At 53.3% G+C, this 12,692-nt stretch overlaps 1 protein-coding gene and 1 long non-coding RNA gene across 2 annotated transcripts; both read left to right on the forward strand.

Moving 5' to 3' along the window:
• Positions 1-1,812: 1,812 nt before the first annotated feature.
• Positions 1,813-3,381, forward strand: LOC123393464 (putative POM121-like protein 1). The gene has a single exon (XM_045085475.1). The coding sequence runs from the start codon at positions 1,918-1,920 to the stop codon at positions 3,379-3,381; it is 1,464 nt and encodes a 487-aa protein (XP_044941410.1). The 5' UTR covers positions 1,813-1,917.
• A 7,623-nt stretch (positions 3,382-11,004) lies between these two features.
• LOC123393459 lies at positions 11,005-11,921 on the forward strand. The gene is made up of 3 exons (XR_006608249.1): positions 11,005-11,192; positions 11,302-11,425; positions 11,552-11,921. It is a non-coding gene; the product is annotated as an uncharacterized LOC123393459 (long non-coding RNA).
• Positions 11,922-12,692: the final 771 nt, after the last annotated feature.

Genomic DNA, 12,692 nt, shown 5'->3' on the forward strand with positions numbered 1-12,692 from the left:
CCCATAGGAAAAAGGTCATTCATGTTTCTTTTCTACTTTTTTTTTTTTTTTTTTAGATTTTATTTATTTGAGAGAGAAAGACTGAGAGAGCATGCATGAGAAGGGGGGAGGTGTACAGGGAGACAGAGAGGCATACTCCATGTCAGGCAGGGAGCCTTATGACTGGGGCTCTAGCCCAAGACACTGAGATCCTGACCTGAGCCCAAGTCAGGTGTTTAAAAGACTGAGCCACCCAGGAGCCCGTGTCTCTTTAAACGGAATAATTACAAAAAAGTGTTTCCTTTAAAATTAGCTAAGGGGCAATAACGTCTGTTTCCACGAATGTTATTTGCTATTGTGCCAGAATGTAGGTGAATGCAAAGTTAGGAAACAAACAGGAGGAATCAAAGCTACAACAGTGATGCAAAAACACATTAGGTCCTTTTTTATTTCCGGCTTGTTCACTCAAGGTCATGTTAGTGAAATGTAGCAATAGCTCATTTCCTCATTCCTCTGCACTGTGCTGTCTAATATATCAAATGATTCACATGTCCTCTAGTACTGATATAAAATTGCTTTGTGTCTGCCTTTGCTAGCTTTTAACTACTTGCACAACTTTCAGCGGACATGAGCAGTAATCTCTGTTGGTCTGTATCATAGGAGGCATGCTGTGTATGTTTAAACTTTAGATCCTGCCTTTTCCACTTCTGTGAGATTTCAGAAGTACTGAAATATTGGTAAGGAAAATCCTAGATTTCAATACCGGGAACTGTAGATTCCCCTGCTCTCACAAGGGAGCTGAGCTATCACTTTGCAAGGACCTTACCAAGTATCCACAGATGGTGAACAAGTTTCCAGTCCTCCCACAGGACCGCTCTAGGCATGGACAGTATGTGGCCCGCAGAGGGGACTCAGGCCAAGCGCACAGCTGCCACAGGTGGACCTCAGCAGCTGGGCGGGCTCCGTCCTGCTGTGACCGGCCTCAGCTGAGGAGTCCGTGAAAGGACACCCCCTGCCTTGGGTGGGTGGGCTCATGGCAACCCTGAAGCCCCAGATGGAAGGCAGGGACACTGGGGGATTTCTGAAACGCAAGAGCCGTACATCTACTGCTCTAGGAGAATACTTGCCTATCTTCAGGAGAATTCCAAGTTTGCACAGAAATGAATGGAACTTTTGGGAAATGATGGAAGGAATGACTGCATAGTTATCTTTGAGGTCTGATACAACGTGATACAACATTTCTTATTGTGCTGCTGGGCTCCATGGGGCCTCTTGCAATCAGGGTAGCTGGGAGACAAGATAGGAGGAAAGAGTCTTTTCAAAAAAATGTTTCCCTCATGAAAGTTTATCTTCTGGGGCACCTGGCTGGCTCGGCAGAGGAACCTGTGACTGGGTCTCAGAGTTGTAAGTCTGAGCCCCACATTGGGCTCAATGCCTTGAGAAATGCTTTGATGGGACAATGGAGACCCACATTTAAATTTTAATTTAAAATTAAAATTAAAAATTTTAAAATTAAATCTTAAAAACAAAATATGGTCTAGAGGATGTACAATGAAAAGTAAAGTCTCCCTTGTTCCCACCCAGAAGTAGCCAGGGGAGATGGCTGGCACCCACTGTGCCCCCATTTCTCTTCCTCAGTTCAGCCTTCAAGCCCAAGAGATCTGTGAACCCCCCAAGTGTGGGGAACGAGGGAGTGGACCCCTCCACAGCACCTTTGCAGGCCTGACTCATGACCCGGGTGATGACCCAACAGAAGCTGTGTGAGTGCACAGGGGTTCCTGCACGCGCGCTCACTCCTCAGGCTCCAGGTTCTAGAGCTGTGTCCTGGCAACAGGTCCCGCATTGTGCTCTAGGCCTTCGGCTGCGACTTGGCAGCTGAAGGAGAGCACTGCGAGCCTAGGTCGCTATCCTCAGCGTCTAGCCTTACCTTACTGCTCTATGGGCACCTCCTTGAGCAGGCCGTGCCCCTCCCCCCATCCCCGGGCTCTGCGGGGCCCCCACCTGGCTCCCTGTGGCCGCAGACAACTCTTGGCGCCCAGGGCTCGACCAGCGGTCCACGCCCCGGGGTCCATTCGCAGGCGGTCCTCCACGAGTTGGCAACCATGCTCACTCCTAGCAGCTTTCTCCGGGATCCTGGAGACCCTGCGCCTTCTTTTTCTGGGACTCCTCACCACCTTCTGCAGGTGGGGCTGCCGGCTGAAGGCGATGCTGTCAGCTCCTGGATCGCAGGTGTCCTGCCGCCGCAACTGCGAGTCCATCGTGGACACGGTCACCCCCTGTGTGCTGCAGAAGCGGTTCGTCACCGGGCTGCAGCCCTCGGCACCCAGGAATGTCCATGATGTCTCCACAGCGGAGCGGGTAGGCAGAGGCCCCAGTCGGAGCGGCAAAGGGTTGGCCCAGGCCCAGGGTCCTCACAGAAAGGACCCTCAAGGCACTGGGACCCCACAGAGGGCATTTAGTCCCCTGGGGGTCCATGGAGGCCTCTCTTCCTTTGTGCCCAGGCCTGGGCCTCTGCTGGGAGCCGTCCCCCAGGAAGAGAGCTCAGAAGACCCATACAGTAAGAAGTCCCCCAGCTCCCATAGGAGCTCCTGCCCCACTCGAAATGCCATTACCAGTTCTTACAGTTCCACCATGGGCTGCTACCCGGTGCAGAGGAGGAGGGGTCTGGCCACAAGTCAGGCCGCTTGGCCCCCGAGGTCCCCCAAAAAAGTCAGCCAAAAGAGCCCCTTGTGTCCTGCCGGAGTGCCTGCACTTCGCCAGAAGAACCAGCCGGAAAAGGATGCCGATACCACCACCAGGCAGAAAACAACGCAGAGGAACTGCTCATCCCCAGCTGACTGTTCCAGGTCCGGAAAACGCAAGGTTTGTCTGCTGCCACACAGGCGAGGGGAGCCTCTGAGGCTGCCGTCACCCCCTCAGCCGGGGTTTCGAGTGACTGCTGAGGACCTTGACCGGGAAAAGACAGCTGCTCTCCACCGCATTCAAGATGCTCTTCGAGGGGACACAGAGGCCACCTGCAGCTGTAGCCCAACTAGCCCACCCAGTGCCTTGGCCCTGCCTGCTGCAGTGGCTGCTCCCCTGCCGGCCTCTGACTCCCAGGTCACCTCCGGTTCTTCCTCAGGTTCTTCCCAGCCTCTCCTCTTGGGGTCTCACCCTGGCTGCAGTGGGAGCAACGTTGCATCTACCCAGGCCCTCTTGATGCAGCCCCGGGGACAACATGGTCTCAGTCACAGTCCCCCACAGGGCTGCCTGCGCTGCCTGGAGGAAGTGGCAACCCGGGATCCACTGCCCAGGCCCCATTCGGGGCTGTTGGTGGGCAGTGGCCCGGAGCCAGCCCCCTTCACAGCTCTCCCCTCCATGGACAGCCGGCAGCTCAGGCTCCAGTCCCACTCCAGGCCCTGAGCACAACGGTAGTCCAGCTGTCCTTGGGCAGTGGCACTCAGGCAGTTTATGTGGTTCCCTTACCCGCATCTGCCTCCCGGGGCACCCGTGCCAGTGCCCAGCCAGGTTCGGCTACCTCCCCTGCTGTACTCGCCCCTGGCGCAGCCGCAGCCCCTGGCTTGACAGCAGCCCCCCAGGTGCCTGGCGCTGTGTCCCATGCTGGGCGCATTAGCCAGCAGCCCCGTCCCCCAGGGGGCAGCACAATGCTGGTCCTCATCAGCATGGGGTTTTCCGCAGCACCCTCAGGTTTTGGGAGAGGTGGTGATGTCCCAGATCTGTGCTCCAGGTTTGGGGCTCTGAGCATTACAGCAGGAACGAGCAGGGCCCCAAGCGGCCCACAGGGCTCCAGGGCAAGCCTGGGCCCAAACACAGGGGGCCACCCACGCCAGAGCACCCTGTCGGGGACCGCTGGAGCCGGCACGACGAACCAGCCTGTGTCGGGAGCCCCGAGTGCCCCTAGCTTCAGTCACATCCCCAGGTACCAGAGCAGGAAGAGGTCCAGGTCAGATGGCATTAGCTCTGCCAGCAAGGCTGCCTGCGGGGATGGGGGCGTCCTGGCCTCTCCTCCTAGTGGCCCCACCTCTCTGGTCAGCACAGCCCAGACCAGCCTTGCCACCAAGACCCCCTCATTCCCTGCCCAGCGATTCATTAGGTGCAAAAGAGCTGCACCCTGCAACAAAGCATTTTCATCCACATCACAGCCCACTGCCTCTGCCTCTGGCTTGGCAACTGCCCCCCAGGTGCCGGGCGCCGTGTCCCATGCTGGGCCCAACAGCCAGCAGCCCGGCCCCCAAGCTGGCAACACAATGCTGGCCCCCATCAGCATGGGGCTTACCGCAGCACCCCCAGGTTTGGGGAGAGGAGATGTAGTTGCAGATCTGTGCTCCAGGTTTGGGGCTCTGAGCATTACAGCAGGAACGAGCAGGGCCCCAACGAGCAGCCTTGCCACAAAGAACCCCTCATTTCCTGCCCAACACCGGAGAGGACGCAAAAGATCTGCACCGGGCAACAAGCCGTTTTCCTCCAAATCACAGCCCGCTTCCAAGAGGCAGAGGCTCGGCTGAGCCAATAGCTTCCTGGAAAAGTAGCCGGTGTTGCACTTCCTTCTAGATGACACCGGTGCAAGACTAGTGTGGAATGGGAGACACAAATCAAGCCCGGTCCTGGAGCAAAACCTGGCTCCCAGCCTGCCAGCCAACGTTGGGAAAACTTCCCAATCCCTGAACCAGCAGTTTGAAGGAAGGTGGGGGCTTGAGGCCTCGTCTGTGATCCCAGGGGGCATGGGCCTTGGGACAGTACATGGAGATCCGTGTCCCTTTGGCCTCCAGTCCCACAGCTCCTGGGACTCCTGCCGCTGCCCACAGGCTTCCCCTCCCCTCTCCCCATGTTCTTCGCAGAACCTTTAGGTAGTGTTAATTTCGTTAATTAAAGCCTGTTCTAGTTTCTCTGCATAGCTCTCCTGAGTCTCTTCTGTGGGTCAAGTGGGCAAAAGTTGGGGGCCGAATGGGTGCTGGCATGGGAAGCCCGACGCCATCGTTTCCAGGTTCCCGTGGCCCAGCAGAGCGGGTAGGGCAAGAAGGACGGACCCTTGAAGAGTGAGAGTAGGTTTTCCGTTTCGGGCATGGGCCTGGGAGAACACTGGCCCGGGGAGGGCAAAGTGGGGAGACTCACCCTTGTCTATTGGAAGCGCTGCTCCTCTCCCACTGGGAACCCCACGGAATCTTTTTGCTTCACAGCCCTAGGGTGATGTAAAGACACTCTTGGCCTAGAGTATAGGTCTGGCATCAAAGGTTGTGGCTCAGGGCACAGGAGGACAGCTTTGCCTTGAGGGTGTGACAGCTCCCTGAACGCTGAGTGACATCCCACTTCACACAAGCACCAGGCCTCCCTCCGTGCATCTCTTCCCTCTGCCAGGCATTTGGGGGCCCCTTCCTGAGGGCACTGGGGAGAAGAATGAGGAACAAACAAGTCACCTGGGAGAGGGAGGGAGCAGGGACCACGCTGAAAGGACTGTCGCCCCCCAAAACTCCTCAGTCCCGTATTTATTAGAATAAGATCACAACCAACAAATGAGGAGATTATACATTAGTCATGAGTCTTGTAGGTCAACCAGAAGGAATGGGAGGCCTACGTTGACCATAGTCTTGTAGGTAAACAGAGTAGGCTGTGCTTGGAATTTTTGGCTGAGCAAGCGCACATAAAGGGATTATTCTAACAGCAGGCTTTCATGAGGCAGGGGAGACAATGGAAAAGGGAAACAGGTCATGTTCCAGCCTGAGCAGCTGGGCTTCAAGGACATGTATCCTCCTCTCCACCAGTGGCCTGCTGCTAGTTCGGGTTTTCTCAAGGTCATCGTCAAGCATGCTTGCCTGACCACTACCATTTCTCATTAGTGATATTTTAAGCAGCCTATCATTCTGAGGGACGGTTACATTTCCCCCTTTTTGTTAATGCAGAAGCAGCACAATCCGTTTTGCAAGTTCTCGAACCATTAAGTCATCAGAAAGATTTCCGTGAGCATCTGAGGACTAAGCATAAAATGATTATAGCAATAAAAAGTGTCATCATTCCACCTATAATGCCGGCACCAGTGTTTTGATCCAAGCAAAGGGGTTTACATCAGATAGAATATTATTAATCCTTTGAGTGAAACTCATACTTGGAACTGATTGTAAGGATCACAGGGAATGCCCTGAATAGTATCTTGAAGGTGTTTAATATCCACAGTTAAATTACCACTATCATGACTACTAATATGGGTCTGGGATGTATCACATAGTACAGCATGGCCTGGAACTTGAGCATAAGTAGAAGTACTTTACTGTGACATTTAGATATAAGCAATGTGGCAAGTCTGTGGGTTTCCATGATATTTCTATATCCATCATTTTCATATATTCTCTTCTCAATTTAGTTAATGTCTAAATCTGCACTCTCATTCTATCAGTCCTATTTTTTTTCCCCCTTGAGATGTCTTTAGATTGAGATCCACTGTTTCTTGGTCAAATAAATCATTTGAATTTTTTGTTTAATCATCAGTTAAAAAGGATTTTAACTCTCCCCAGTGCAGGTTTCCTGTCTTCATAAGAAAAATTTTAAAATACCCACCTGCCTTATTAAGTTGCTAATTTTTATCTGAATTGCAACCCAGATTTCCTAATTTCAATGAGAATTGATTGAACAAGCATTTTTTCATTTCATTTCTCATTCAATTTTTCATTTCATTTCATTTTTCATTTGCAAGTGGTCTGCTCTTTGGGTTCATCCACTTGTTGTTCTGCTCTGTTTCTCCTGTAGCTGACACAGGATGTGGCCTCTTATCAGTCCACTTGGCAAATAATAAGGGCTTCTCGTGGCCCTGGGGGAACATGGCAAACTACCCGAAGCCTCCCTTGGACAGAGCTGTGATGATGCAGATCCACCATCTGGACCACAGAGTGGTGTTTCCATTCACTGGGGCAGGAATTGCGGATCTGTGTGGTCTAAAGTGCTTAGGCCAGAAAGGGCATCTAACTGGGATCCTCATTTCCCAAAGAAAGGAAGGGGTTAAATCAATGGAACTAAGTCAGGAGGAGGAATTGAATGTGTATTAGTCTGCATTCTCCAGAGAAACAACTAACTATTTACACCTACATCTCCATGTCATCTCCCTCTAGAGGGATTTATTAGAAACTGGCTCACATGGTTATGATCCAGGCAGGAGAAGACCAATGTCCCAGCTCAAAGACAGAGGGTTAGAAAGAGGGGCTTCTCCCTTACTCAGCCTTTTTGTTCTGGCTCAACCAGTAGGATGAGGGCCCGGCAGCATTGGGGTGGCAATCTGTTTTACTTAGTAACCGATTCCAATGTTAGTCTCATCCAGAAACAATCTCATAGGCCCAGAGCAAAGTTTCACCCAATTGGGCACCCTGTGGTCCAGCGAAGCCAACACAAAAAATGAACCATCGCAGCATATTCCACAAGAGTGTGAATGAAGCTTCTGGGTCATGGGGAAATGATACCAAATGAGGTCACGGAGGAAGAAAAGAGAGATTCCCATGTAGGAGGCTGTGCCAGTACATTTGAAGACCTTTTAAGTGCTTTAAAATTTCATGGAGAGCTTTATCCACATTTTTTCCATGTTCTAATCCTTGTGGCATTGTTGAGAGTACCTTCAAATCTGGCTTCTAGTTAATTAATTCCTCTGTATTTGCTTAGCCCTCTAGCTGAGTTTATAATTTTAGTTATTTCATTTGTCAATTCTAGAAGTTTCTCCTGGGTTCCTTTCAAATGTCTGGATATTTTTGGTAATCTTTCATCTTGATGTCAATACGTTCTTTTGAAAATATACAGAGTCTGTCATTTGCTGTATGTGGTCTTTGCAAGCTTTTCTTCTCCTCCTCCTGCCCCTCCCCTTCCCTCCCCTCCCTGCCCCCCTCCCCTCCTCCTCCTCCTCCTCCTCCACCTTCTTCTTTGGTTCACATTCTTCCTGCTGTGTGGGTTCTGATTATTTCCTCAAAAGTTTTTCAATAAGAATATATTAATGCCTGGCTTTAAAGCACATTACTGTAGAGTAAATTTTATACGTATTCCTTTAGGTACCTCCAATGCGAGTAGATGTAGTAACCTCACATTTTGACTTAGATTTTTCCATCCAGTGAATTTCAGGCTGTGAAAATTAATAAAGGTAATTTATAAATAAAATGAAAGGAAATTCATATGTAAGGGCTTAATTGTCCCAAACCATGCTTTGGGAGAGGAGTGGTTTCCCAGTGCATTTAAGGAGATGATCTTAAGCATCACATCTTGCAACCTGGAGATCTTGTCTACTGGAAAAGAATTCCAGAAAAAAACCCTCTTCGAGTCCTTTGGAAAGGCCCATATCAGGTCTTGCTGTGCTGCCAAACTCCAGGGAATAGGCTCTTGAACTCACGTGGCACATTGGAGGAAATCTCCAGATTCTGTGGGACCTGCACACCATGCGGTGACCTAAAAGTACAGATTTCCCAGCACTGAAGTGGATGCCATCTCAAGAGACAGCTTTGCCACGATGCCTGGACGAGACCCATGTACCTTTTCTCACCCTTGCTTCCTCTCTCCTTCGTGGAAAGACAGCACTCCATCCCACATTTACCAAACCCTTGCATTTTTGTTGTTGTTGTTGTTGTTGTTATGATCTCTCAGAAACAGCCTCCTCATAATGCCATGACAAATCAATCTTTCCCCTTGTTTTTGCTGGAGGGCAGAGATTTCTGAATCCACAAGTCTTTCTTTATGTGGAACCAATGACAGACTCTGGATTCTTAGCCACATTCACGGTCTCCGCATTTGCACACTTACAGGATGTATTATTGGATAACGTTGGTTTCTAGACAGTACTTTGAGATAATACAATTCTAATGCAGCTTTGACATATTGCTGTTTTGCAAATAGTTGTCCACCTGTTGTGTCATGTCTATACCTGTGCTGCATCTTCCTGAGAGCACTCGGTTAATTCTCTTACAGGCCGCTTGCAGGGCCCGATATTCTGTTTTCATGGCTGTTTGAAGCAGGGACTCCAGGAGGCATGCATGGCTCTAGGTTGGCCTCCATAGGGAGAACTGTTCTCTCCTAAGTCACAATAAGTGCCAATAACTCTTTTCAGTTGGCTACTTTCTGACCTAGGGTCCTGATTTAGAACCACAGTACAATTTGGAATTTTCATGTGAATTTTTATATTTCTTAAAGACTTTCTTTATGTATTTATTTAAGAGAGAGAGAGCATATGCAGTGGGAGCAGCAGGCAGAGGGAGAGGGAAAAGCAGACTCTTCTGCTGAGCAGGGAAGCCGTTGTGGGACTCTATCTGACCCCAGGACCCCAGGATCATGACCTGAGGCGAAGGCACATGCTTAACTGACTGAGCCACCCAGGGGTCCTGGCTTTATTTATTTGAGAGAGACTGCATGTGCTAGCTCTTGTGCGAAGAACAGAGGAAGGTGCAGAGGGGGAGGGAGAGGGAGAGAGAGTCCCGAGATAATGAACAATCACTCAGGACAGGACAGGAACTACTTACTGACAACAGGATAGTGAGTCAGGGGGGCACCTCCACCCCCCTGCATTTGGCAGAGACTCAAGTCAAAGGCAGGCAGAGGAGCTGGAAAGTTGGGGTGGAGGAGCAGGACAGGAGCTGACAGAAGAGGGCCGTTCTATGTCATAGACCATATCTGAAGAGCATATCTATTTCCCCTCTTGGTCTAAAGTTCGGGGGTGTGTGTGCAAAGTTGGGAGCAAGAACAAGAAAAGCTATCTGGGGCCAATCACTGCGGGGATGTGGCTTGGCTTTCCAGGAGGGCCTCTGCAGAGCTTGTGGGTCCAGTCCTGCCTGGTTCCTTGTCAGATTTAGAAAGTTCCGTAGACTGGAACCCCTCTCTTAAGCTCTCTTCAGACAACTGAACACCTTCTATGGATAGAGAAACTGTATTTCATAACAACTATGATCAGTACTGTACATAATTACAATAATGATCAATAATAATTATAAGCATCTACATATCATTCATGTATAAATATTAATATGTATGAAATTATATAATCTATATATCACGCTTATGGCATGTATGTAATTATACACACTTATAATAAATATAACAATTGATAAACTAAATTAAAACATAATAAAGTAATACATTAACAAAGTATTAAATAATAAAAATTTTATGATAACAATGATTGAATCACTGGGAGCCAGAGATGATCCTTTTCCTTATTGTGAGCTGATGGCAGTGCTTAGGCTGACAGGTTTAATTTATGCTTCCTTAATGGGGTACTTTCTTTTCTTTTCTTTTCTTTTTTTCATTCCACAGGCGCCCAGGGGGTTCCCCCTCCTCCCCAAGGCCAGACCGCCCCGACCCTAGGCAGAAGGGCGACCCCCAAAGGGTCTTTAAACCTCCGCGCCAGGACGCGCTAGGTACCTGGACAGGGGGTGGGGGAACAGGCGAAGCAGGAGGGGGGACACGAGGCCACAGGCCACCCCGCCTCGACGCCTATTGCGTCCGCGGCCAAACCGCGGAGAGCAGAAACCCGGACGCTGACAGCCTGTGAAGGGGGAGGCCCCACCAGTCCCGCTGGGAGCCGCCACTGGCCCCCAGAGGCCAACACCCGACACCGCCCTCTCCCCATTCCCCCACCCCCGCTAGAGCGACCGGGGGCGGACAGGACCCCTCTCCCTTCCCAAGCACCCCAAAGCTCGCTTTTACCCACAGACGCATCCCTCCCCGCACCCGCGAACCCAGGCCCCTCTCGCCACAGAAGGCGAGGGGGCTGCAGCTGGAAGTGGTGCACAGGCAGGCAGGGCGCGCGAAGCAGGGCGCGAGAGCACAGGCAGGGAAGGCGAGGAGCCGAACCCGGCACGAGGCCTCGGCGGGGGGCCGGAGGGGAGAGACACGGAGCTGGGAACGGCAGGGTCGGAGCAGACGTCCGACGGACCGAGAGAGAACCATCCAGGGCGGGCGGAGGGAGGTGGCGGCCGGCGGGCGCCCGGCGTGAGCCGAGGCTCTGAGGCCCCCGGGGGTGGGGGGCGGGCCCTAACCACCCCCGGAAGGCGCATGGGGGCCGGCCGCCGCGCCGCGCGTCCCGAAACGCGCCAAGGGCACCGTGCTGGCGCAGCGACCCGGAAGGACCAGCGCGAGGGCGAAGACAGCGGCGCGGGCGTGCACCCTCCGCAAGCCCTCGACCCGCCCTCCGAGGGGAAGGCGGGGCGCGGAAGGGCTGAGACCAGGGACAAGGCAGGCGCGCCAAAGGGGCGCGGCAGGGGGTGAGGCGGCGCCAGCCCCAGATGGAGAAGAGGGGCAGGGGAGCCCAGAGGGGACACGGGGGGGGGGCGGGAAAGGCGCTGCGCCATCACCCCCCCCCCTTTCATCCAGGCGACAGGTCGCTGTACTCTACTCGCTTCCAGGCTCCATTCGCCTATGGGCGGGGCTCCACTGGCATCTGGGCTCCTCCTTCCCCTGACTTCTTGGAGGATTAAGTCATGGTTGCCTTTGTAAGGTACATGGACTGTTTTAATTATGGGCAATAGGGTTTTAGAAGGCAAATTAGGCAGGAAAATCAAATTAAAAATTTAAGCTTCCTTAATTTGGTCTTTTCTTTTTTTTTTTTTTTTTCACTCCACAGGCGCACAGGGGGTTAGCACCTCCCACCCCCCAACACATCAAGGAACGCGAGGCACACGCACTGCGCCATGGGGCCGCCGGGTAGCCCCCTCCCGTCGGTCGCGCAAAGACCGTGGCTTGGCGCAGCAACCATGGCCCCGGGGGTGCGGTGGGCGGCGGAGTCTGGGGGAGAAGGGAACCCCCCTCCCCACGGGCCCGACCGCCCCGACTCTAGGCGGACAAGCGATCCCCAAACGGTCTTTAAATGTCCGCGCCCAGGGGCGCCTGGGTGGCTCAGTGGATTAAGCCGCTGCCTTCGGCTCAGGCCATGATCTCAGTGTCCTGGGATCGAGCCCCACATCAGGCCCTCTGCTCAGCAGGGAGCCTGCTTCCCCCTCTGTCTCTGCCTGCCTCTCTGCCTACTTGTGATCTCTCTCTCTCTGTCAAATAAAATAAATAAAATCTTTAAAAAAAAAAAAATAAATAAATGTCCGCGCCCAGACGCGCTAAGTACCTGGACAGGGGGTGGGGGAATAGGGGAAGCAGGAGGGGGGACACGAGGCCACAGGCCACCCCGCCTCGACGCAGATTGCGTCTGCGGCCAACCCGCGAGGCGCGGAAACCCGGACGCTTCGGGCCCGTGATTGGGGAGGCCGCCGCAGTCCCGCCCGGCGCCGCCACTGGCCCCCGAGGCCTACACCCGACACCGCCCTCTCCCCATCCCTTCCCACCCCCGCCAGAGCCACCAGGGGAGGACCGGACCCTTCCTCCCTTCTCAAGCACCCCATAGCTCGCTGTTACCCACAACCGTGTACCTCCCCGTACCCGCCAACCCAGGCCCCTCACGCCAAAGGCGGCGAGGGGGCTGCAGCAGGAAGCAAGGCCCGGGCAGGCAGGGCACGCGAAGCGGGGAGCAAGAGCAGGGGCAGGGAAGGCGAGGAGCGTAACTGGGGCCCGAGGCCTGGGCGGGGGGCCGGAGGGGAGAGACACTGAGCGGGGAATGGCAGGGTCAGAGCAGACGACCGACGGAACGACAGAGAACCATCCAGAGCGGGCGGAGGGAGGTGGCAGGGCCGGCGGCCCTCAAGAGCCAAGGCTCTGAGGCCCCCGGGGGTGGGGGGCGGGCCCGAACCACACCCGGAAGGCGCCATGAGGGTCGGCCG

This window comes from Mustela putorius, unplaced genomic scaffold (assembly GCF_011764305.1).
Source record: "Mustela putorius furo isolate JIRA1106 unplaced genomic scaffold, ASM1176430v1.1 tig00000867_pilon_pilon_pilon, whole genome shotgun sequence".
Classification (NCBI taxonomy): domain Eukaryota; kingdom Metazoa; phylum Chordata; class Mammalia; order Carnivora; family Mustelidae; genus Mustela; species Mustela putorius.